Here is a 25155-nt window from a genome sequence, read left to right on the forward strand (position 1 = left end):
CAGCTGGAAAAAGAAAGCCTGGCTTTAATCTAGTAATAAAAATATGAGGACATAGGGCTAGATCATTAATTTTATGTATTTAACAAGCCAGCATCATGGCATTATAGCCTTACTAAAGTATATATCTCTAACAGATAAGGATTTTTTCTTTTATATAATAACGATACTGTTACCACATCCAACAAGATTTAATAATTCCTAATGTTATCTAGTACTTGGTCCCTGTCCAACTTTCCCAAACTGTTTTTAAAATATTTTGGATTTGATTTGTTTGAATCAGGAAGGGTGAGATGTTTTTAATAATGTAGTATTCTCTATAAAATCCCCTCAGTACTTGTTGCATTAATGCTTGCTGTATTACTTACTCATCAGCAACTTCTTCGAGAGATGCAGCAGATGGCCAGTCGTCCCTTTGCCTCTGTAAATGTTGCCTTGGAAACAGATGAAGAGCCTCCTGATCTTATTGGGGGAACAATAAAGGTGAGAATGTGGCTACAAAGTGCCTATATCTTAATTTGTTAAAACTCATGCTTCTGAGTCGGAGAAACCTAAGAGAAAAAGAAACTTACTCTGTTGCCTCTTATGTTTTCCTCTTTCTTTTTCACAATAAGCCAGCAGACCAAAGTTGTCATGTTTGCTTTCATTTTCCAGTCTGAGTCGTCACTAAGCAGTCTCATGTTCAGGGAATTCTAAAATATAAATGATTTGCTTGATATTCTATGGCATAATACTTTAAAACTTGAAAAAAGCTCAATTGAACCATCGTTCTTTATAAGTATTTAGTGATATTTTTTAAAGGGACAGAATCATAATTCACTATGAATTCTGTGGAAAGTAAATATTTCTGGAACCCCCCCCCACACACACACACACACAAATGATGAGGAATGTAATGAGACTTTCTGTTTTAACAAAATGATGAGATATTTCAGATACTTTGGGGAAACAGCTATATATCCTGAATAGAAAATATTTATTAAAACTTTACTGATCTCAAAGGAAGTAGGTAATATTTTCAGGGACCACTCTCCTTCTCCTTCTCTAAGAAAGAACAAGCCATAAACCAAAACCAGAACCTAAAGTGATTCACAAAGACAAGAGAGACACACCTTCATGCATACAAGTCAGCAGAAACAACAGATGGTGGATTTAGACAGGACTTCAGATGTTAGACTTGATATCTAAAGAATATAATATAGCTAAGTATGAAATGTTTAAAGAAATAAAAGATGGAATCATAAAGATAAAGAAGCCATGAGAGTCAAGAATGGCCAAGCAGATCTGAAAAACAACCGAAGGGAACTGTTAGACATGGAAAATGTAGTAGTAGATATTTTTTAAATAATTCAGTTTACGTGCTAAACAGCATATCAAACACAAGTGAGAAAGCTTTTCCACTGGAAGATGAATCTGAAGAAATTATACAGAATGCAGAATAGAGACGAGGTGGAAAATATGACAGATAATAAGAATGTGGAGGATAGAATGAGATCTAACATGTATGTTATCAGAGTCCCAGAACAAATGAATGGAGGAGAGACAGTATTCAAAGAGATAATGACAGCATTTTCCAGAACTGATAGAAGTCATGAATGTACTGATTTCAGAAGCAAAACATATCACAGGCAGGATTAAGGAAAGAAAACAAAGGGGAGGCAGGAGAGAAAGAAAAAGACAGTTGGATTTATCAGTGGAACTGTAGAACTCCAAAGATGAACATCTTAAAATCAGCCAGAGCAAAAAAAGATGACTATAGTGTGGAGAAATGGGAACCCTTGTGCACCGTTAGAGGGAATGCAAAAATGATGCCACCACTGTAAAAACAATATTGGGTCGCCCTGGCTGGTTTGGCGCAGCAGTTGGAGTGTCAGCCCGCAGATGAACAGAAGTCGCAGGTTCGATTCCTGTCAAGGGCATGTACCTTGGTTGTGGTTTGTCCCTGGCCCTGGTTGGGGTTGTGCAGGAGGCAACCAGTCGATTTGTCCCACTCATGTTGATGGTTCTCTCTCCTCCTCCCTCCCTCTCTCTCTCTCTGAAGATAAATAGGAAAATATCCTCCGGCCCGGCCAGTGTGGCTCAGTGGTTGAATGTCAACCCATGCACTAGGAGGTCACTGGTTCGATTCCCAATCAGGGCACATGCCCAGGTTGTGGGCCCGATCCACAGTGGAGGGCATGTGAGAGGCGGCCAGTGGATGTTCTCTCTCATGGATATTTCTATCTTTCTCTCCCTCTCCCTTCCTCTCTCTAAAAATCAATAAAGAAAAAAAAAATTTTTTTAAATATATCTTTGGGTGAGTATAAAAGAAAAACAAAAACAGTATTGGGTCTTTTTATAAAAAAAAAAAAAAAAAAAAAAGAATTGTCATATGATCCAGCAATTCTACTTCTCAGTATATACCCAGAAGAATAGAAAGCAGGGTCTCAGAGAGATATTTGCATACCCCTGTTCATAGAAGCATTATTCACAGTTAGTTAAAAGATAAAAGTAGCCCTGGCTGGTTTGGCTCAGCGGTTAGAGTGTCGGCCCACGGACCAGAGAGTCCAGGGTTCGGTTCTCGCTAAGAACACATACCTCAGTTGCAGTTTGTCCCCGGCCCCATGGGGTTGTGTGGATGGCAGCCAGTCGATGTCTCTCTCTCACATCGATGTTTTTCTCTCTCTTTCTCCCTCTCTCCTTCCCACTCTGTCTGAAGATAAATGCAAAAATGTCCTTGGGTGAGGATAAAAAAAAAAAGTAACCCAAATGTCCTTTGACAGATTAATACATAAGTAGAGCAGGTTATAGACATGCAGTGGAGTATTACTCAGCCTTAAAAATAAAAGAAATTCTGACACAGGCTGCAGCATAGGTGAACCTTGAGGACATTATGCTAATTGAAATAAGCCAATCACATAAAGACAAATACTGTATGATTTCATTTGTATGAAGTACCTCAAGGAGTCAAATTCATAGAGACAGAAAGTAGAATGGTAGTTGTCCAGGGCTGGGGTGGGAGAAGGAAATGGGGAATTATTTTTCAATGGGTACAGAGTTTCAGTTTTACAAGATGAAACCTAAAATACTGAACAAGACCTCATGTCATGTGTTAGCAGCATATAACCTAGTGGTTAATCCTTAGAACACTCTTTCCTTTCAGGACGCCACACACTCGCCCTGTGGCTATTCTTGCTCAGTGTTCTTTGCTCAACCTCTTCATCTCCCCAGCACCTTCTAACAGCGGTGCACATCAGGCTCAGGCTCCGGGCCTCCTCTTGCATCTTTTACACCTATTCCTTTGGTAATTGTCTTAGTCTGTTTCGGCTGCTATTACCAAATGCCAGAAACTGGGTGTTACAAAAAACAGAAATTTATTTCTCACAGTTCTGGAGGCTGGAAGTCCAAGATCAAGGTGTTGGAAGGTTCACTGACTTCTGAGAGCCCGTTTTCTGGGTCCTAGATGGCGCCTTCTAGCTGAAACCTTTACATGGTGGAAGGGATGCGGGAGCTCTTGCTAAGGGTACTAATTTTATTAATGATAGCTCTGCCCTTATGGTCTCAAGTCCCCACCTCCAAACACCATCACATTGGGCATTACAATTTAACATATGAACGTTGGGAGTACACAGACATCAGATCATAGCGGTGATCTTACCCATCGTGGATAAACACCGGGTGCTTTCCCCTCACGTCTCTCCCATGAACCTCCAACTCGTATATCAGATTGCTCACTCGGTATTCACACTCGGATGTCTTAACAGGTATCTCAGATTGAACACATCTGAAACTGAGCTGTGTATAGTGTTTCCCACACCTGCTCCTCTGGCATACCTTCCTGCACTTAGTATATATCACCTCCATCTCCTCGTTGCTCAGGCCAGAATTGTGGAATCATCCTTGACTCATTCTTACTCTCATTCTTATTGGATAGTCAGTCTGTCAGCAAATCTTTCTGGGTTTATCTTCAAAAATATTTCCTGACCTCTGTGCACCCTTCCACCACTGTTATACCACCTTGGTCTAGGCCACTGTCATCTCTCACCTGTATTATTGTAGTTGCTCATAACTGGTTTCATTACTTCTGCCAATTCACCCATTCAGTTATTTCCCGGTGCCACAGCCAGGGTGGTTCTGGAAATTATTTTCTTAAACCAAACCGAAGAGATTGCTGACATATTTGGGAGTATGGTGGACAGGATTCTAAAGATGGCCCCCAAGATTCCTGTCTCATGGTTAGTCAAACTCTAAGTATTGCTATGAAGGAATTTTGCAGAAGTAATAAAAGCCCCAAGATGATTGACCTTAAGATATGGGGAGAGTTTTCTCTGGCTGGTGGCACAAGAGGAAGCGTGGTAGGGACTTGATGTGGCATCGCTGGTTGAAGCTGAAGATACCATATGAGCAGGGATGCAGGTGGACTCTTAAGAGAAGAGAGTGGCCCCTGGCTGACCTCTAGCAAGGAAGTGAGGACCTCAGGCCTACAGCTGCAAGGAAGTGGGTTCTCCCAACAGCCTGAATGAGTTTTGAAGCAGATTCTTCCCCAGAGCCTTGGGATACTTGACTTGCCCCTTGTGAAGATAAGAGCTGAGACTTGTGAGAGAAGAGCTAAGAATTTTTCAAAATGATGGAAAACATGAATAGTCCTCTATCCCTAAGCATAGAATCCTACAGAGCTCATCTGGACTTCTGACTATAAGACTGAAATGATAGATGTGTTGTTTTAAGCAAATAAATGTGTAATTTGTTACACAGCAATAGAAACTAGTACAGAGGGCATCTTTACAAAATTGCCTCTGAAGGCCACACGGTTAAAGCCTGAGAAACACCACTTTAGCTAATTATTTGTTTTCTTCCACCAGACTGTTCCTAAACCCATTGCCCTGGAGCCATGTTTTGGCAACAAAGCTGCTGTCCTCTCTGTGTTTGTGAGGCTCCCTCGAGGCCTTGGTGGAATCCCTCCTCCCGGGCAGTCGGGTGAGTAAAGGAAAGGGTCAGTGACACAGTTTACATTTTAGACCTGGGAAGGATCCTTGGGTATAAAAGTGACATTTAATAGTTCCTGCCTCATGTCGTTGTGAGGATTCAGTGGCAACTCCATTGTCACTGGATTTCCTTCACTGTCTTTCCTGAGGGCACCGTTCCTTCCCTGGGGAAAGTCCAGAGCTCCCCTCACTGCACCAGCTTCCTCAGCTTCCCCGTGATATCGATGCTTCGCAGCACACCTTCCTCTGCCTGCAGGGTGTCTGGCCTTCTCTGGCTCTGCTGCTCCTTCCTCTCTCTCCTTGCGCTGCCCCTAAATGTAGGCGTTCTGCCTCCTCACGTCACTAGTTCCTGCCACCCTACCTGCTCGCGTGGCTTCCAGCCAGCTCCTCCAAGCTGGTGGGTCTCAAGCTGGTATTTCACTTGCTTTTTCACTGTGTTTAAACATTTTTTATTGACTGATTTTAGAGAGAGAAACATCCATTTGTTCTACTTATTTTTATGCACATTGGTTGCTTCTTATGTGTGCCCTGACCAGGGATTGAACCCACAAACTTTGCATATCTGATGATGTTGTAACCACCTGAGCTGCCCGGCCAGGGTTTTTTTTCACTCTGTTTAAAATGTAAGGCACAAAGAGCAATTATAACAACTTAAAGGAAATTTTTGAAAATTTACTCAGTTCTGCTATCTAACACCCATTAATTTTCACTATTCTGTTTCCTTTCCAACCTTTGCCAATAATTTAGTTGAAATGTTTGTATCACTCTTATTTTTATTATTTTTTATATAACTTTTCATAAACAGTTTTACAGCTTACTACGTAATAATTTACCAATCTCTTTTACACTGTTCCATCAGATACATGAATCATAATTTAGATAAACATTGTCTTATTGTTGAACATGAAGGAAAGATGGAGTACAATTTTGAAATATCTTGATAAATCATCGACTACTTTGGAGAGATGCCTCTGAAAATATAAATACAACTTTCAATTGAGACGATTCTTGGGATCAGGGTTGCCTCTCCAAAAAAAAAGCCTTGTGTCTGTGAGGAAAGTGTGACCCAGAATCCTCGCCCAGGCTCTGAGCCCCATGGCCCCGAGGGTGACCCGAAGAGCCTCCAGCTCAGCTTTCAGGGGGTCTGTGTCTAAGGTGTCTTACAAGGGGAGGCTTTTGGGTACAGCCGGCCAGGATGCACTGCCTTCACTCTGTAGGGAAACAGCTTGATTCACCCTCCCCTAGGGATTCCTGTAAGTTTCATCCCTTGTCTGTGTTGAGTGCAGGATGACCTATTGACCTGCAGACTCTGGGGCAGTCTTCTGCCACCACGTTAGCCGGTTCTCCCTGATGGCAAGGTGTTGGCTAGGGTGGGGAGGAGATGACAGGCTTGCAACAGTGACCTTTTCTTCCCCAACCTCTTCCTGACATGACCCACCCCCCTGGACTCCTGATGAAGGCCTGCTCACTACTTGAGAGCCCGAAAGTGGGACCATCTTTGCCATTTCTTCTCTACCCTCGTTTAGAGGGTGTCCTTCTCTGGACTTCCAGAGCACCTGGCTTCGCCTTGGTTATAACAGCTGTCATTGGATTCTCCTCCGAAGGCCAGGTGCTAAACCTGGCTCTTAAAAACTAACCCCTCCTCTATCCCCCGTTTTATAGGCTCAGTAAGGTGAAGTGACAGGTCTGCCAGCGTGACTCCCGAGGGCCTCGGCCGGGCTCTGAGCCTGGGCTGGCCTTTCCCTAATGAACTTCAGTTGAAGGTGACCAGTTGGAAAGGAGAATGGAACCTCTAGTCCCTAAAGCAGAGGTGGGGGCGGGGAGTGAGGAGCCAAGCAGCACTCTAAGAATACTTGGATTCACTCATGGACTCTTCATACAAGCCCTGTGTTGTTGTTATTCCCCATGTTACAAATGGGGAAACGGAGGCACAGGGAGGTTAAAGAACCTTGTTTATTCCAGAGTCTGTCCTAACCCGTATCATGGTATAGATATAAAAAATCACTAGTGCTGGCTGGGCAATGTGGAATGAATCTGAATTACATTGTGAAGAGTGCTGCTTTTTCCTGGTGTCCCTTTGGAGGCAGGCAGCAGAAATTTAGTGCTTCAAGTATGCCTGCAATCCTACTTAAATGCTCCCACTCTGGCTGGTTTAGCTCAGCAGTTAGAGTGTTGGCCTGCGGTCCAGAGAGACCCGGGTTCGGTTCCCTCTAAGGGCACGTACCTCGATTGCAGTTTGTCCCCCGGCCCTGGTTGGGTCGTGTGGGAGGCAGCTGCTCGATGTGTCCCTTTCATGACGTTGTTTCTCTCTCTCTCTCTCTTCCTCTCTTTCCCTCCCACTCTATCTGAACAAAAAATGGAAAAATGTCCTCGGATGAGGATAAAAAAAAAAATGCTCCCACCACCAGGCAGAACACTTGGCTGTATTGATCTGAAAAGCAAGCTATACCTTTTGTGTAAATTGGGAGGGGCAAAGAATATGTATTTGTATTTGCACAACTAAACCCTGAAACAATATATGCAAACTAATGAAAGCAGTGTCTCAGCTGGAGAGGGGAGAGGTGGAGGGAGGGTCAGAGTGCTTTATTTATTGCACCATGGGAATGTAAACAGAAATTTTAAAATTATTTTAAAATATAAAAGCAAGCTGCTCATTAACATGTGTTCCCTCTGTGGGTTCTCCCAAGGTCTCGCAGTAGCCAGCGCCCTGGTGGACATCTCTCAGCAGATGCCAATAGTGTACAAAGAGAAGTCAGGAGTCGTGAGAAACCGGAAGCAGCAGCCCCCTGCGCAGCCTGGGACCTGCATTTGATGCTGGGGCCAGGGACTCTCCGTGAGTGAGCGAAGTGTGGCGAGGTGTGGTGTGCTAGAGCTGTCTGCAGGGAGGGAGCAGGCAGGAGACACTGTGCGGAGCGGAGCAGGGCAGAAAACTGGAACCCTCCACCTGGAAACATCGACTCATCTGCATGTTCACAAGCTTTCTTTGACAGTTTCTCCCATCTGTGCTCCAGCATCTAACTTTTTATTTTTGCATAGGAAATAATTGATTTACTTACAGGTCCTGGGGTGATCCACATGTTGCTGGAGGAGGCTGATGTGGAGCCAGTGAGAGACCTAGGAATGATACTCAGGTTTACTTGTGGAAAACTGGTCTTGGGACTGTCTCAACTGTGCAAAAAACAAAGATGTAGTGTTTACAAGTAAACATGTGTCATCAGTCGTTCTGGAACAAGGTCTTTTCAAAACTGGTCAGGTGAATGGACTTCTTTTCATCTGAAGCCTGCTATCTTTTTAAAAAGATGTGCAATTAATCTTTGCACGTTTTAGGCAGATACCTCTCTTCCAGGGAGAAGCTTTTTTTCTAGTTGAGAACTAATAATGGTCCATCTCTTTTGAATCATATTAAACTGAAATAGAAAGGAGCTATTTTAAATGTCAAGGTCGGCAGTGTTACTTAGAATGTAAACTAGTATTATAATTAGTTTTCTATAGCTACTTGATTACTTTAGTCTTAATCCATTTGAAATTCCTCTCTCTCTCTCTTCCTCTCTCCCTCTCTCTCTCTCTCTCTCTCTCTCTCTCTCTCACACACACACACACACACACACACACACACACACTAAGTGCCTAGACTTTAAATAGATCTAGCAATTGGAAAGTTAGTAAGCCTAAGTTTTTACATAATTGCATTCCTACATTCTTATAAAATTTAAATAGCTACCATTGGCAATCTGCTTTTTTTCTAAAATGTACTTTGCAGCCAGGAAAGAATTCTCACCCCAAGCAACCTTTATCCCAGCAGCAAGGACTGAGAAGGAAGCGGAAATCACCTAACTGTAAAAGCTCCTGCTTGTATTGTTGTCAAAAAGGACACTAAGTGTGATCCCCATGTGTCACCCTGCCTCCAAGTCACTCTAAGCCTGATGTTTGCTTCAGCTTTTCTGGCCTCCTGCTGCCAGGGCGACACAGAAGAAAGGACTCACTCCTGTTACATGTCTCCTTTGAGCAGAAGAGCATGACAGCACCTGGATCAAAGAGCGACTCTGTTCCTTCGCCTGCTCCAAGCTGTGGGCCATCGCAGGCTGCGGTGGAATCACACACAGGACAGGACAGGGACAGTCTCCCACTGTGAGCAGAACCTGCCCAAAGCCTGGAGGAGGGCTGGGCTCTTAGAACTCCTCCTCCTCAGACCCAGATAGTGGCTGTGGGGAGGGCAGTCAACACTAAAAGGATGAAAAGCACATGGAAAAAAATGGACAAGAAGAGAAAACTGTGCCAAATGGGAAGTGACCAAATTCAAGTGGGGTGGGCAGTCCAGCTTTCCTCCCAGGGCACTGCCTGGACATCGTGTTGTCCGTCTATGGTGCTCTGTACTCTGGCATTATGCAGCAGCCTCCCAAGACCTCTCTTTTGCTTCAAAACCTGGGGATGGACCTCTAGACAACAATGCTCAAGTTTGTGAATTTGGAGAAATAAATACTCAGAAAAAGCAAAAACTGCGGCATTTCACCTTTAAATGCAGTGCCTAGAGAAGGAGTATTATCTTTTCCCCAGTACTGACCGACCCCACTTCCATGAAGAATTGTCTGGAAAGATGTTTTCAGAGAAATTGAACCATAAAATACTGTTTGGTGCACAAAACACCTCTACTTTGAGACTCACCTCTCAAAAAGCTGTGTTTTCACATCACTGTAAAAGAACAGATGGTTCTAGAAAAGATCTCCACAAGCTCCCCACATCCCTGTTCCAGGTCACGACACCTCCAGTGAGCTTGCCATAGACTGGCCCTTCACCTCTGTGATTACCACAGGCCTCATGGCCAAGAGGGAGGCCCTGGAGAGGATCCTGCCACAAAGGAAATCCTTGTTTGTTCTAAGGAACTCATTTTCCCTTGGCCAAAGAAGTCTCTTCCTCACTGTAGACCATGCCTTGAAATAACATGCACCGTGTCCCACAGCCACCTGGTTATTTTTTATTTTCCTAAAGGATAATATTTAGTTTTAGAAAGGAAGAAAGGAGCAAATGAAGTTTAATTCTGCTCCAACAGTGGAGAAACAGCTGAATCCACCTGCTTCTCCTTTGCAGCCCATAGCAGATGGCTTCCTCCAGGCTCGGGCCAGGAGAGGGGAATGGCAGGAGAGAGGGCACTTGACTTAGAGCCGGTTACCGAGAGGGTGTCACCTGGAACCTCAGAGATGCCTGCATGTCACGTGAGAGCCTGTAAATAAACTAAAGTAGTCATGACAACATTGATATTGCACTTGTACATAACTATACAGTAGTGTCCGGAATGTTCAGACATTCGGAGTGTACATAAAACAGAAAAATATTTAAATGTATTTTTATTAAATGTAACGGCATCTCAGTTTCACCTAATATGTTTTTGTGCCATATACTGGATATCCAAGTTCAGAGAATTCCTCTTGTTAGGCCCTGAAGCATCGATAACAAAAGCCAGGGAGGGCCCCCCATCATGCCAATGTGTTCAAATGCATCTGGTACCAACTGGATAACCCTTAACACCTGAATTATCTGTCAGCACACAAGAGAAAACTGGCAGCGCGTTCACTTAAACAGCAGGAGGCTTGAAGGGAGCAGGGATCTTTCTGTTGCTAGTGTGGGCTCTGCAAGTGCATCGTGAACCTGTCTGCCGTCCTCTTGGTGTTGTGGGTGGCCAGGGACAGCCAGTCTCATCCTAAGACATGTTTCTCGAAGTCTTTAAGTTCAAAGATTATACCTGTAGAAATCAGATTTTCCAAAAAGGGTGTTTCCAGGCTGCATTTTGTTCTAGTTTTGTCTAAATTTTTAATGATCATTTCCCAGGATCATAGTTTACTATACTGGAAACTGGATGTGGGGTGGGGTGGCTAGTTTGTTGATTCATAGCTCCTGTTTCCCATGGAGAACTGCACACCCCCTGGCCTCCCGCCCTCTCCTACCCACCTCTCTGCGCACAGTTTAGGGAGAAGTCTGTGCTTCCCTCTGGGGATCACCTCCAAAAGGTGGGAGGAGGTGTGGAGAGAAGGCAACTCACTCCCCTGAGCTATCCCAGAAGAAAAGCAGCTCTGGACAGAAGACTGGCAGCAAAAGGGAAACCTGGGAATACCTGGGTGAGGCCAGGGGTGCGGGAGTGGAGACACACCGGAAGATCTGGGGCAAACAGAAGGACCAGGGCACTGTCAGAAAAGGACATTTTACCTTCAGTGCAAATCTTACTCCTTCAACTTAATGGAATGTATTTGGGTGGGATGGGAGTGATTCACTTCCTTGAGTGATGGTGCCCTCGTCCTGAACACCTTTAATCCTTCAGTTTCATTCATTCCACAAATAATCACTACACACTTACAAACAACCTAAGCTAACACTAGGGCAGTGACCGAGATGAAAAAAAGCAGCTCCAGAATTACAACAGAATCCAGCTCCCAAACACATTGTCCCAGGAGATCTTTCCTTGTGGCTTCTGTGAGAATTGGCCATCCTGAGAACAGACCCCGGGTCTGCCTTTGGCTGTGTACCAGCTCCCAGTCTGAAATGTTTACCCAGCTTACCAAACTCCACTTCAGAAATCATGGTGATGGTTTGTAGATAGGCCTGCCAGGAGACATTTCCCTTGAGTGGTTCAAACTAATAAACACCCTTGCCTGCAGGGAAATGATCTGGAGAGGAGGCGGAAACCAAGGCCTTCTCTTTTAAAGACAATAATGGAAGCGATTTCCAGTAACTGAATTTGTGCACAAAACATTCTAAACACTAGTGAAGCCTGTTTCATTGAACTAATTCTGGCTCTGGAAATGTTTTGTTCTATAGTTATTTACGTTTTGTTTGTTTGGATTCAAGCTTAGTTTGTTAATATGTATAATTTAGCATCTATTGCACTCATGTAAATATGGAGTAAGTATTGTAAACTATTTCATTGCTGGGGATTGTGGGTATTATACATACATTTAGGACTGCAATTTTTTGGTATTTTTTGTATTGTAAAATAACAGCTAATTTAAGCAGGAACAAGAGAATTAAGGGAGGTCTGTGCATTTTAAACACAAATGTGAAGAACTTGTATATAAACAAAAGTAAATACTGTACTACAAACTTTCTTCTGAAATAAAAGTAGCTCTGGTAAAAATGTGGGGTTTTGTTCTGAGTCTTTAATTTTGATTTTGTTTTTTTCACTTATTTTAACAATTTGGTCATTAGAGCCTTAAGGGAAAAAATGTAAAATGATTCCCAAATTCCAGACTGCCTCAGAGGAGGCACTTGGCAGTCGAAGGTAAAGGTGTAAAGCCAGCAGGGTGGGCACCTCAGACACCTCTGGGGAAACTGCCTAATGTCCCCACTATACCGTGTGCTTGAAGCGACGAGACGTGTGCGGAGCCGTCCGCTCAGACGCTGTGCCTGCCAGTCCCCTGGGCTCCCAGCACTTCTTCTCCTGGGCTCCTGAATGTCTAAGTTTTCCGGACTTCCTGACTCTCAGGTGTGCTGATAGGGCTCGTGCCCATGGCCCAGCATGGTCACTAGTCTTGAATTTTTTTTTTTTATCCTTACCCGAGGACATTTTTTGTTCAGATAGAGGGGAAGGGGGAAAGAGAGAGAAACATTGATGTGAAAGGGACACATCTAGTGGTTGCCACCCACACAACTGCAACCAAGGTACATGCCCCTAGCGGGAACTGAACCCAGGTTTCTCTGGACCACAGGCTGACGCTCTAACCGCTGAGCCAAACCGGCAGGGCTGGTCTTGAATTTTTGATGAACTTATATGTCCATTCACAGAGACTTGTCTGCAGGCTTTCTGCATGCCCACCACACTGTATGCAGCTCCTGTGCTCAGAATGAGGTCAGGACTGCATGTCAGTGCCATGGTGCAGAGCGCAAAAGCCCAGAAGGATGAGATTGAGCACCATGACAGTTGAGAACATTGGAGGAAGCGCAAGGAAAGATGGTTCATACAGGGGAGGGTTGGCAAGACACAAGGCCCAAGCCGGCTGTGGGGAAGGGAGCTAGAGGTGCCCAACCAAACTTGGGCCTGGGCCAGGGAGGAAAACCATTGGACTGGTGGCTGCTACAAGGTTGGGGAAGACCTTGAAACTCTCTGGGGAGGGCTCTGGGAGCCGTCAAGTGTTCCTGACAGGATAAAAACCTGTGCTTGCGTAGTATTGTGGCAGACTGCTGTGTGTTCAAACCTGTTACATTTTGCCTTTGGATGCCCAGGTCAACAGCATCATCTCCCAACTCCTTAGCAGTTAGGTTGGTGCCATAAATTGAAAGAAGTGTTGGAAGAAGTGAGGGGTCAGGTGTTGAAGATGTTGGGGGAAGTGGGTCACTGAGTCACCCTTTAGGGGCAGGCCACCTGGGTGGCAAGCTGTGTGCTGGTCTTTGCATCATTGAAAAGCAAACTTTCACTCCCCTGACCCACTGATTTGAGGCTTTATTGCAACAGGTAGTTTTTCTGTCACTGATACAGAAATTGGTCCCCTAAAGTGGAAGGCAGCTGTAATCAAAACTTAAAACGTGGCATTGGCTTAGAGGCCAGGTGGCAGGCACACAGATGCAGCAGGCAGAACGGCTGGGGACCACCAGACAGTGGCAAACCACCTGGTAAGGCTGTCACGTTTGATCACTTGGAAAGCAAAGGACTTGTGATCTTGAATTTTTAGCTCAAGGGACGAAGGTGGAAAAACAGAATACAGTATATGTTGGTTGTTACTGGCTGCTTTCGGCATCACAAGAAAGAGTTGAGTTCCAGAATTAGTTACAAAGCAGAAGGGAAAGGGGTGAAGAATCCTGAAATCATCCAGAGTCTTGGAGTATTGGAAAAGCCAACTAGTCTTGCTTCTAGTCTCCAAACAGTAAGAGGTACCTGTGAGCAACAAAGACCTGGTGACATTTAGTGACTCTGCTTCCAGGTGAGAATCAAGGATGGATGTGGTCTCCCCCTGGAGCCTCACAGCTTCAAGGCCAAGGTCGTCATCTCAGAGAGGCATGTGGATAAGGAAGCAAAGCAATAAAGTCAACTCCAGAACTGTGTCCAGGAGAGAACCAGGGGTGTCATCACTGACACTGGACCTGCACTGAAAATAAAAAGTGTATGTTTTTGAGGGAATTGTGTTGCCAGAGAAACCATTAGCCTAACCTTTAGAAATGAAAACAACCCTGGGACTATTGAGGAAACAATTAGAACCAGTTGCAGGCAGGAGACGGCAGTGAAAGCTGTGTCTGAGGAGCGCGCACCCTGGGCCACCTCCGATGGGGCCCCCCACCCCACGGCAGGGCCTAGCAGAGTTTAAAAATCCCCACAGGCCAGTGATTGCTGTGTGTCTGCCATGCTCGTCCTTTCTGTACAGGTGGGTCAGAGGGTGTCCTGCCTGGCACAGCATTATGTAGGGATCAGGGATTCCACGGGGAACAAAACACACACCAGTCTCTTTCCTCGTGGAGTACACTGTCAGGTGGTAAGTTCTGTGAAGAAAAGTAAAGATAGGGTTGGTTGAAAGTGCTGGGGGTACTGCTATCTTACATGGTGCTGAGGGGGGCTGTTCTGATGTGACAGCTAAGCAGAGAACTGAAGGGAGGAGGGGGCTGGCACGGAGGCCAGGAGGTGGCAGCAGAAACAAAGTGGTGGGCAAAAGCGAAGAGGGCTGCAGCAGCAGAGGTAGGAGTTGGGGTCGGCAGGTCCTGTGGGGCAGTAGTTTTCAACCAGCACGAGACTCCACCAGTGCAGGTGGAGGTGATTTGCATTATTGCTGCGATTTAGTGAATGGGCCAGAAGGTGGTCATCCTGTCGCATGCATGACTGTCTCCCCAACCAGGAGTTGACCCACATTCCACTTGATTTTTTTTTTTTTTTTTATCCTCACTCGAGGATATTTTTCCATTTTTTGTACAGATAGAGTGGGAGGGAGGGAGAGAGAGAGAGAGAGAGAGAGAGAGAGAAACATTGACGTGAAGGGACACATCGAGTGGCTGCCACCCGCACGACCAACCAGGGCCGGGGACAAACTGCAACCGAGGTACATGCCCTTAGCAGGAACCAAACCCGGGTCTCTCCGGACCGCAGGCCGACACTCTAACTGCTGAGCCAAACCGGCCAGGGCACATTCCACTTGATTTTCAAACATCTTGCTGGATATTTGTATATGTGAGAAAACTGGTTCCTAATTATTTCTGTGTATAATTCAACCCTTTTATAAACACAGAGTATTTGAGAGCTGGTTTAATACACAGACAGTTTTCCAGGACTGCAACCATTATGTAAATCAAGGGAAGACAAATTTCATTTTCTTTATAACTTTACCGAGATCTGGTCATCCTTTTGGAAAATTCTGTCACCAACAGCAATGTCATTCCTGGTAACTGAGTCCCCAGCCCACATTCCTGTGTGGGCTGCATCTGAGCAGACACACCTTGCAGCCTGCATTACTGGCTGTATAACATGCCTGGAAAGAATTCTCTTCCATCTTGTGTTCCCAACTCGGGGCAGATGATCCCAGTGTATGAAGCATGTTGCACAAGGAGCAGGGCTGGCCCTGCAGCCAGGCCCCTTCACACCCTGTGGGCCTTCCCTCATTTGCTCAACCCCAGTCCCTTGAGGACTCAGTTTGTAAGTTTGTATTTGTGTATTTTGTTCTGCTGTGCGTGTACTCATCTTAATTTTCCTCTCAGCATCTTCTATCTTGGACTGTGGGGTGACATGTCCTTGGCCGAAGAGTTTCCCAAGACATCCTTCAGCTTGGGCCTTTCCGGACCTGCAGCCCACCGGGTAGGCCATGTCTCTGCCTCCTCTCACAGCGTGCCAGACTTTCTGTCTGGGTGGGGGATGTCTCCTGAAGCCCTGCAGAGCCCCTGTCCTCCTCCTCCTCTGGAAATTTCACTGCCAATGTCCACACTTCTGTAAAAATGAGCTGGTTCTGTGAGATTGGCCTAGCCTCTCTCAGGTGGGGAGGGGAAGGGTAGGGTGGTGGGCAGTGAGCAGTTTCCACATCAACCTTGTGCCTTAGACATCAGGCTCCAAGCCAGAATGGGCATTCATGAGCCATGAAGTTTCCACCAATAAATCAACAGAAGCTTCCAGCACCTGCCTTGCTGCCTCACTCCCTGCCCCCAGCCACCTGCCTGCCAGAGGCTCAATGTTGACAACAGCTAACAGAGACCCAGTCACAGGATGAGGCCAGGGCCAGGACCACAGTCTCCCAGCGTGCACCAGAGTGACTGCAATAGGACACAGAGGCTGACACCCAGATGTAGACAAGCTTGGCAGGACCCCTTCCCGATTGTGGGGGCCACAGCTGGACTCAGCCTTGAGGTGTTTGGCCAGACTTAACACCATGTATGAGCCAGGACCTTTTAAGGTAGAAGGGACAGAAACCAGACTCTCACAACCTTAGACAACTCTATTAATTTTCTGGGGCTGCGATGATGAAATACCCAAACTTGCTGACTTGAAACAACAGACAGACATTCTCACAGTCCCAGAAGTCTGGGATCATGGTGTGGCAGGGCGGTGCTCCCTCCACAGGCTCTAGGGGAGGGTTCATCCTGGCCTCTTCTAGCTTCTGGTGGCTGCCAACATTCCATGGCTTGTGGCGGCATCACCCCCATCTCTGCCTGTCTCAGCTCCCTCTGCCTCTCGGAAGGATGCCTGTGACTCACGTAGGGCCTAGGCGGGTAATCCAGGATAAGTGCCTCCTCTCAAGGTCCGTGATTTAATCAAATCTTTTGCCATATAAGGTAACATTCACTCTTTTGCCAACATACAAGGTAACATTCACATTCCACAGCTGAGGATGTGGACATATCTTTGTAGCCACCGTTCAGCTCATTACATCAACAAAACCCTCAGAAAGTCGACTGGCTCAGGAGAGGCAAGACGGTGGCTTCTGCAGACTGAAACACCTCAGCCCTCCGTGCCCCAGACAGCCTCAGTCCGCCCACACTAAATGTTCACTGTGGGGAAAACAGAGCCAGGGCCCTGGGACCTTTCATTTTCCCCTTGCACCCAGTAAGGAAGGCCCTTTTCCGTTGCACATTGATGTTCAAGAGGCGCCGTTTGGTTAAACCTGAGTTTGCTTGGAGAGAAGTACTGAAGGAAGACAGCCTGCCACCATGGGACACCTGTGTAGTTTTCAGCTAGGTTCTGCTCACTTTTCTCTTCCAACCTTTGAAAGGTATATGCCTATGTTTTACTCCAATTATCTGAGTGAAACATGGAGAAAGAGAGTTTACCACATTCTCATATAAGGCAAGTTTTTTAGCAGATATTTATTTTGTTTATTTTTATTTATTTTTTGGTACGTGCCCCTAGCGGGAACCGAACCTGGTCCGCAGGCCAATGTTCCAACCGCTGAGCCAAACCGGCCAGGGCATTTAGCAGGTATTTAATTCTGTGTTTGGGCCACCATGCAATCACGGTGAGCAGAGCTTGGTGATGCTCTCACTGCCCCACCCTGCTCCCAACAGCTCCACACACACGTGCCTACCGCATCTCCCCGCCCACTCACAGGTGTCCCCTCCCATGCAGATGTAGGTGGCAGAGAACAGTCCTTCATCTTCATCAAGTGAGGAAAGGTTGGACTCTCACTTTGCCCAGTACCCCTCCTTTTATCCACTGGAAAACTGCCTTCCCATTCCATGGGATCTCAGTGTGCTGAGTCACTCCCCAGGCCCCTGGAAGGGGCTTAGAACCCATGCTGGGACCACCAGGGTCCCACAGATGCTGGGAGAGAGAGGGGCCTTTCTCTGCTGAGAATGCTACAAGGAGAGATGGGAGATTAGGGGCTGCTGATGGCATTCTTACCTGCCCTGCGGTGGAAGCCACGCACAGCCCAGCAGGGACAGCATCATTTGCACCCCTGGAGACAGCTGAGCCCGAAGCTCGGACAGCTGGGTCGCATGCCCAGGCCAGTTGGATTTGTGATTGGTTTCAATCAGAAGAATACTGGTTGAAGCTGGGAGGCTGGCTGACAGCTGCCTCACAGGGTGTCTGTGGGTTTAGTATGAGTTGCTATGTACAGTCTCAGACCTGGTGGCTTTTTTTCTGGTCAGGACAGCGCCAAGCTTGGGCTTTGGTGTGGTCTGTACCTAACCTGTATCTTAGGTCATGTTCTCCAGAAACTGGGCCCAAGATAGGAATTCTCAGGCCCGGATTTATTGAAGGGATTACCCTCAGGGGAACCTCCTAAGGGAAGGAGGCAGGAGTGGGCAGAGGATAGAGCTAAACTAAGATGTGGCCTCAGCTGGGATCAAGCATGAAGCTCTGGAGCACGATTGGCACACAGAACTGTACCCCCTGAGGCAGGCAGGCTAGGCCTCTGTGCCCCCCAACTTCAGCCAGTCATTGGCTGCAGTCAGTGCCAGGCAGCAGAGTATAACTTTACAGGCATTTCTTCTAGAGAACGGGGCAGCTGTGAGCTACGTTCACAGCCAACATTTCCAGCAGCGTGGGGATGGGTAGCACTGGGGAGAGTGGTCTCTGAGCAAGGACCACAGCCTCCACTTCCACTGGCTTCACGGCCCTGACAAACCTCAACCAGGGGTGAGAAGGGCAGCCTGGAGACCAGGGATCCCTTGGCTGATCAGGAGTCTCCGAGATTTTGAGGACAAAGGAAGAGGGCAGGAGGCTTAGTACCTGGTCCCTGTTGTTCTTCCCTCTCCTCCCCAAACTCCTTTGCAGAAATGAAATTTAACACAACACCCTTAGCATTTGCTGGGTGCACAGTGGCCACACACATGAGTGTTCACAAAAACCTTTATGATAAATTTTCCTCAGCTCCAGGAAAGAATCTGACTCTCCACATGGACAGAAGCAGGTAGAATATGCAGGAATGAAAAACGAAACCCCCATCAACCCTTCTTTCAAGTGTCTGTCAGGGCTGACTCTGTGAGCACTGAGGCGGAGCTCCCCTGAGTGAGGACGGTAGGTGATCCCGGGCTCCCAGGCACCTCAGAGGTGGGAATGTATCAATCAAGACCTGTGTTTGACTGCAAATAACAGATGCCTGCTGCCTTAAACAAATTAGAGGTGTCATTTTTCTCAGGCACTAACGAGCCCAGAGGGAAGCGGACTGGAACTGGAACTGGAGCAGTGGCTCAATTTTCAAGATGGTGCCCAGTTCCCCAGGCATTGCCACTGTGCTCTAAGCAAGAAGAGGGGAGTCCGGCCAGTGTGGCTCAGTGGTTGAGTGTCGACCCATGTACCAAGAGGTCGCCAGTTCGATTCCCAGTCAGGACACATGCCCAGGTTGTGGGCCTGATCCCCAGAGGGGGCATGCAGGAGGCGGCTAGTCGATATTCTCTCTCATCGATGTTTCTATCTCTCTCTCCCTCTCACTTCCTCTCTCTCTCTCTAAAATCCATAAAGAAAAAAAATGTTTTTATAATTAAAAAAAAGAAGAGGGGAGAGTGAGGCCAGAGTCTCAAGGGGCCAGTCAGCAAGTCTATTCCTGTTTAGAGCTCTCCTGGAAGCCTCATCTGTGAATTCCACTCATTGGTCAGAGCTATGTCGCATGACCACCCCTAGCTGCAAGGGAGGCTGGGAGATGCAGTTACTTTATCTGAGTACTAGCAGAGAAGGAAAAAAATAGATGAAAGCAACCCAAATCCCTGCCACTAGGATCTGATATTTGATTCGGTTCAGCATCTATAGGTGAGGAGACAGAGCTCAGGGGGTTCTGAGACCATCGAGGTCACACAGGCCAACAGAAACACACCCCGTAGCTAACCATGGGTCCCAGAACACAGATCACATGAAAGCAAGGCCAGTCTCAGTGCACATGGATTTATTGAGCTGCGGATGCTATTCCCAGTGCTGGGTTAAACCATGGGGAAGGTAGACTTATGGCCAGTGCAATGCAGGGGACTGGATTCTCACCTACTCCAGTTGGTACCCACAAAGCAACAGATCATGGACAGGAAGCACTGCCAGCGTTTGTCATGGGGGCACAGGTGATTATGATCATGGGTGGTGCCTAACTGGGAGGGTGCCTTGAAAAGTTGCAGTGTAACAAGTATGTTCAGATGTACTCCTTAAGGCATGATCTGCTTTGGGGATGGGGCTGATAAAATCTATAATTCTGGGAGTTTAGATGGTCTCTGACCTTCTCTAGGTTATCTGGGGCCCTGGTAAGGCCTCAGCTGCACAGGTGACCCCCTCCCATGCCTACCATGTGGGAAACCCCAACTGTGCCAAGGTCTGTGGAGAAAGAGACCTACAACCAAGAAACCTACTGAAAAGGAAACCATGGGCTTTGCGATCAGGCCTGCAGCCTCTATGCCTCACTCCAGGGGACAGGCATACAGAATGTCCAGACCCGCAAAGGGAAGCAGAGCAAGAGCACTGGGGCCAGCATAGGAGGTACATCAGTTCCTTTCCAGTGGGGCAGTAGGCCACAGGGGTAGCTGTGTACCTCAGGCAGGGTGGGCTAGTTGGCTGTGCTGTTCAAGATCTGCTGTCCTAGTCAGAGTAGAGGCTGGAGAGCCAGGACAGGGAGCATGGAGAGCAGGGAGCACCCCTTCAGGGGCCCATCTGCAGAGGACACCTTACGGGGAGGGAGCAGAGTGTGAGATTGAGGCAGAAGCCTGGCTCTGCTCTGTGCGTCCACCCCCATCCATCTAGGCCCAACTGGCATGGAAGGATGGAAGAAGCAGTTCAGGGGGTGCCAGCTCACCATCCCATACCTGTACCTACCTGCAGGAGGCTGTGCTGATGGGAGTCTGGATGGTCCTGCAGAACTGGGGACTGCCCGCTGTCAAAGGCCTGTATGGCACCATCTATAGAAGGAGGGATCCAGGGTGAGCTTGGCTGGGAAACCCTAGCACAGGGGCCAGCTCCTCTGGGACAAATTGAGAGACCTCTGGCATCCTTCGTGGCCTCGTCTAGGAAAGGATGGGAACACAGAATGTCTGCAAGGACTGGCTTCCGGGATGGAAGGTACAGGGTGAGGAATAACAAAGGACAACTGTGGTAGGAGTGCCTTACAAACCTTGGGGTCTTCCATCCTCACTGGGGAGAGTGACAAGTATCACCCTCATTTTACAGATGGACACAAAATAGCTTAGAGGAGGGCTTCAAACTCAGGCCCCTAACTCTCAGGTTGGGCAGGGAACCACCAAGCTATTCAGACCCAGAAGGCCAGACTGTCGCTGGGAGGAGTTGGCAGCGCCTCGAAGGCAGAACTGCCTCGGAAGTGGCTGAATTTCGGCTGGTTCCATTCCAGGTCCTCTGCCGCCCGCAGGGGCGCCAGCCCACACACCCCTAGGAATCTACCTGGTCGGTCACCTGGTCTCCAGACACAGCTGAGCGCAGATTCCCTAAGGGGCAGGACGACAGGAGAGGGAGAACTGGGCCTACTTGACTGCCACAAAAAGCCTGTTTCCTCAACTCTAAATAGGCTCCCGCGCCTCAGGCGGCTCGGTAGGGGACAGTACGGGCCAGCTGTAGTCCCGCCGCCCTGCCTCGGCCCCTCACCCAAGCAGCGGTTCCCCGTAAACAGCTCCCGGAAAGCTTCGCACTCCTCCCGTCGATTCCCGCTGGCTCCGCAGTCGCACCAGGGCGCCACGCGCGCGCTCGCGTTGTCCACGTAGTTGGGGGTGAGTGTGGTGCCTGCGGGGACCCCGAGAGCGGAGTCATCGACCCACCCAGGTGGAGGAAGCCCGGCAGAGCCCAGCCCGGCCCGGACCCCGGCATCGCGTACCCACGAGGCCCGCGTAGGCGCGCAGGCAGCGGGAGGCCTGGTCGGGCGGGCAGCCGTCGGGGGCGCTGGGGGCGGGCGCGCAGGAGGCCTGGAAGGCCAGAAGGCGGGGCCTGCGCGGGGCGGTGGGAAAGCACATGGCGAATCGGAGGCCTCGCCCCGCCCCGCCCCGCCTTGCCCCGCCCCGCCCGCACCTGCAGACCCCGCTGTGCTCGCAGGCGTCTAAGGGCCCGAGGCAGGAGGGCGGAGCCGGGCCGGGCCCGGAGAAGGCGCAGGCGGGCACGAAGGTCTGGCGCCGGCGCTCGGCGCACACGGGGTCGACGCACGAGCAGAATAGCAACGCGTGGGTGAGCGCGGGCGATCCGCGGGCGAAGAAGCGGCGCAGGGCGCGGCGGCAGCGGGCGCGGGGGCAATCCCCGGACGCGGTTCGGCCCAGGCAGTGCCCCACGTACTCTGTGCGTAGCCGCTGACACTGCGCGTCCGCCGTACACGCCTCGGCGGCGTCCACGCATCGGTTCCGTGCGGCGGAGCTCGGAGACCCTGGTGGAGGGGCGGGCAGACTGCAGTCAGTCTCTGTGGGTCCACAGGCACACTTCACCCCCGACTCTTACCCCTAAGACGGGGCATGCTCAAAAGCCGAGGCGGGCAGAGTGTGGCCTGAAGGTGTGAACTGCCTTCCGTCCGCGGCGGCGGACCCTGGTGATTCCTGCAACACATCAGGGATGAAGGGGGCTCACCGAGGCTCCCCTAGAGGCTCAGACCCATCTCCCCAGGCACCACCCCTCTCCCAGAACTGCCACACCCATTCAAAGAGGGGTCTGCGGGTGCCCTCTCTCTTTGGCACGCGGAGCTTTCTTCCTTTCTTCTCCTCCCCCTCCCTCTTGGAGACCCTTTGAATGGGTCCATAGGTTTCCGCTTCTCCCACCTTCCTGACCTGCGCCTCCCCCTGCCCTTGCCACTGGATTCTACCCCCTCCATTCCCTTCTGGTGCTCCCTTCTGGCCGGTCTAACCCATGCTGTCTCATCCAGACTCGTTTCCTCCTGGTTCCTCCACCCTCCACCAGCCAGGCAAAGGGGGGGAAGGGTCTCAGAAGTGCTCGGCACTGGAGGGCCTGGCTGCTAGGGTATGGATCCGAAAGAAGTCCCTCATGGCAGGCCACAGGGCTCTATCCTGTGCCACAGGTCAGAGCTGGGGGCAGAGTGCACCTGGCACAACAGAGTCACACTTCAGGGGTTGGTTGGGCAGAGAGTGAACTCTGTGCAGATGTTCTGGAGGCCACATCTAAATCCAACCAAGGCAGGGTCTCCAGAGGTTAAGACTTGGCAGCCTCTCTTCCTAGGACCTAGGTCAACATGGCTACCCCTGCCCTCCATGTCCTCAGAGCTCCTGGGAGCATCTCACTTCTGGCAGGACAGTTCCTAGCCTGGCCCTGTACCCATCTTACTGTGTATGTGTGGAGGGGCCTGTAGCAGGGCCCCTGTCTGGCACTGGCCACCTCTTTTGGCGACCATGGTGATTCTTGCAGTGGCTTCGGTGCCCTCGTGCTGCAGGAAGGATGGACAGAAACAAAGGACTTGGAATGGGTATGTATGTGGAGAGGGTCTACAGGAGAGGGGTGAGCCCTCCCTCTCTCCTCTCCTCCCCTTCTCCTCCAGGACACAGAGCAGCAGCCAAACTTTGCCCTTCTCTCCCAGTAAATCCCCTCGTTTCCAGGCCTCAGCCACACACAACAGCACATAGTGTCTGTCTCCGAAGGTCTTGGTTCCACCTTTGCGCATTTGCATACCTGTCTCCTTCTGCCAGGAGCACCCTTACCTCATCCCTTACCTCATCATCACCCTCAAAACAGTACATCTCTCCCTGGCTGGTGTTGCGCAGTGGTTAGAACATTGGCCCAAGCACCGAAGGGTCTCAGGTTTGATTCCCAATTAAGGGTGCGTGCCTGGGTTGCAGATTCCATCTCCAGCCCGTCAGGGTGTGTGCAGGAGGCAACCAATCAATGATTCTTTTTCTCTTTCTCTCCCCTTCTCTTCCACTCTCTCTAAAAATCAATGGGAAAAATATCCTCAGGTGAGGATTAACAAACAACAACAAAGTACGTCTCAGCTCCAAAATCTCCTCTGCCTTAAACCTTTGTCTGATTTCTTTCTCCCCATCCCACCCAGTAAAATGACTCTTCCCTCCACGATACTTCAGGTGGGGAAGGGACAGTTTGAGCAGATGGAACAACAGGTGAGTGGCACGGAGACACTGAAGATGCAGGGCAAGAAACCAGTCCAAGACTGAAGGTGGAGGGCTAGAGCTGGAGGAAGGGTAAGCGAGGTGAGAGAGGGGAGACAGAGGAAAAACAGAGTTCCAGGGGCAGGGGTACCAAGGTGGTACTTGGGAAGGGGGATGGCTCCGAAGACAGGAGGCAGGATGAACAAGCAGAGCGCTGCAGAGCCGACTGCTGGGTGCCCTGTACCACAGGCACAGATCTCTCGCTGGCGCCACCGCCTGCCTTCCAGCTTTTTCTGGAATTACCCTCTTACCTGCTGCCCTGTCCCTGAGGATCTGGGACAGAGAGACCAGGATTCAGGGGTCCTGGGGAAGAGGCAGCCACTTACTCAGAAGCAGCTGTAGCAGCAGCAGCAGCAGCAAGGGCTGCAAGCAGTGGGCCATGGCGGCCTGTAGAGGAGAGGACCGGGCCAGGCTGAACCCCAATGGGACAGGTGCCTTCTTCCCAGCTCCACCAAGCGGATGAAGCAGAGTGCTGACAGAAGCCCTCCGGCTGCTGGGAGGAGCCTTTGCATGACTCCCGCCCCCACTGAGGCCCCTCCCTAAGCTGCACCTTCAGGTAAATCCAGGAGCCACTGAATCTAGAGCCTGAGTGTGTCTAGATGGACCCCACCGCCCCCTCCTCCCCACAGCAACACCTGCACCGCCCCAGCAGACCTTGTCTCTCCCGGGCTGAACTGTTGACTTTATGAAACAACATTGTTTTTTTCCTTCTTTTATAATTTTATTTTTAACTTTTTCTTCTTAACTAATTTTAGACTTGAACAAAAGTTGCAAAAATGTGTTTCCTTTATATCTTTTCCACAGCTTCCCCTCGTGTTAACATCTTACATAATCATAGTATAGTTGTTAAAATTAGGAACTTGACATTGGTACAATACAATACAATAAACTACAGACCAGCTTTTCCACTAATGTCCTTTTTCTGTCCCAAGATTTAATCCAGGACACCTCATGGCACTCAGTGGTCATATTGCCTTAATTCCCTCCAATCTGGTAGCTCCCCCGTCTTTCCTCCCAAGCCTGGTGACTCCCCATGTGGCCCTGCTTGCCCCCTTTCCTTGGGAACTGTAAGGGATAAAAACTTACTTCAGTGGCATTAACCTCTCCATGCAGTCATCTCTAAAACTCAAAATCTCACAGATACAAAGAACACAGGACAGGGCTTCAGGAAACAGTCTAATTCAGCCTCTTGGCTGCGAGAATGACAGCAAGCCCGCGCTGGCGACTTCCT

At 48.9% G+C, this 25155-nt stretch overlaps 2 protein-coding genes across 3 annotated transcripts in view; one reads left to right on the forward strand and one right to left on the reverse strand.

Annotated features, from left to right (window-relative positions):
• Positions 1-12071, forward strand: part of ATRN (attractin) — a 185008-nt gene extending 172937 nt beyond the window's left edge. Inside the window, exons 27-29 of one of the 2 annotated variants that reach the window (XM_036244251.1) lie at positions 373-480; positions 4839-4953; positions 7649-12071. In XM_036244251.1, the coding sequence (XP_036100144.1) occupies positions 373-480; positions 4839-4953; positions 7649-7773 (348 nt within the window). In that variant the 3' untranslated portion in view covers positions 7774-12071. Of the gene's footprint in view, positions 1-372; positions 481-4838; positions 4958-7648 lie in introns of both variants that reach the window. The other variant, XM_036244252.1, reaches the window with a different exon arrangement.
• An 8339-nt stretch (positions 12072-20410) lies between these two features.
• On the reverse strand, positions 20411-24305 carry GFRA4 (GDNF family receptor alpha 4). The gene is made up of 6 exons (XM_036244774.1): positions 24251-24305; positions 21838-22183; positions 21647-21756; positions 21421-21555; positions 20641-20723; positions 20411-20491 (listed from the first exon to the last, which is right to left on the reverse strand). Exons 1-6 carry the CDS (start codon positions 24303-24305, stop codon positions 20411-20413), a joined length of 810 nt encoding a protein of 269 aa, XP_036100667.1.
• Between the last annotated feature and the right edge of the window lie 850 nt (positions 24306-25155).

Source organism: Molossus molossus, unplaced genomic scaffold, assembly GCF_014108415.1.
Source record: "Molossus molossus isolate mMolMol1 unplaced genomic scaffold, mMolMol1.p scaffold_m16_p_6, whole genome shotgun sequence".
NCBI classification, from domain to species: Eukaryota; Metazoa; Chordata; class Mammalia; order Chiroptera; family Molossidae; genus Molossus; species Molossus molossus.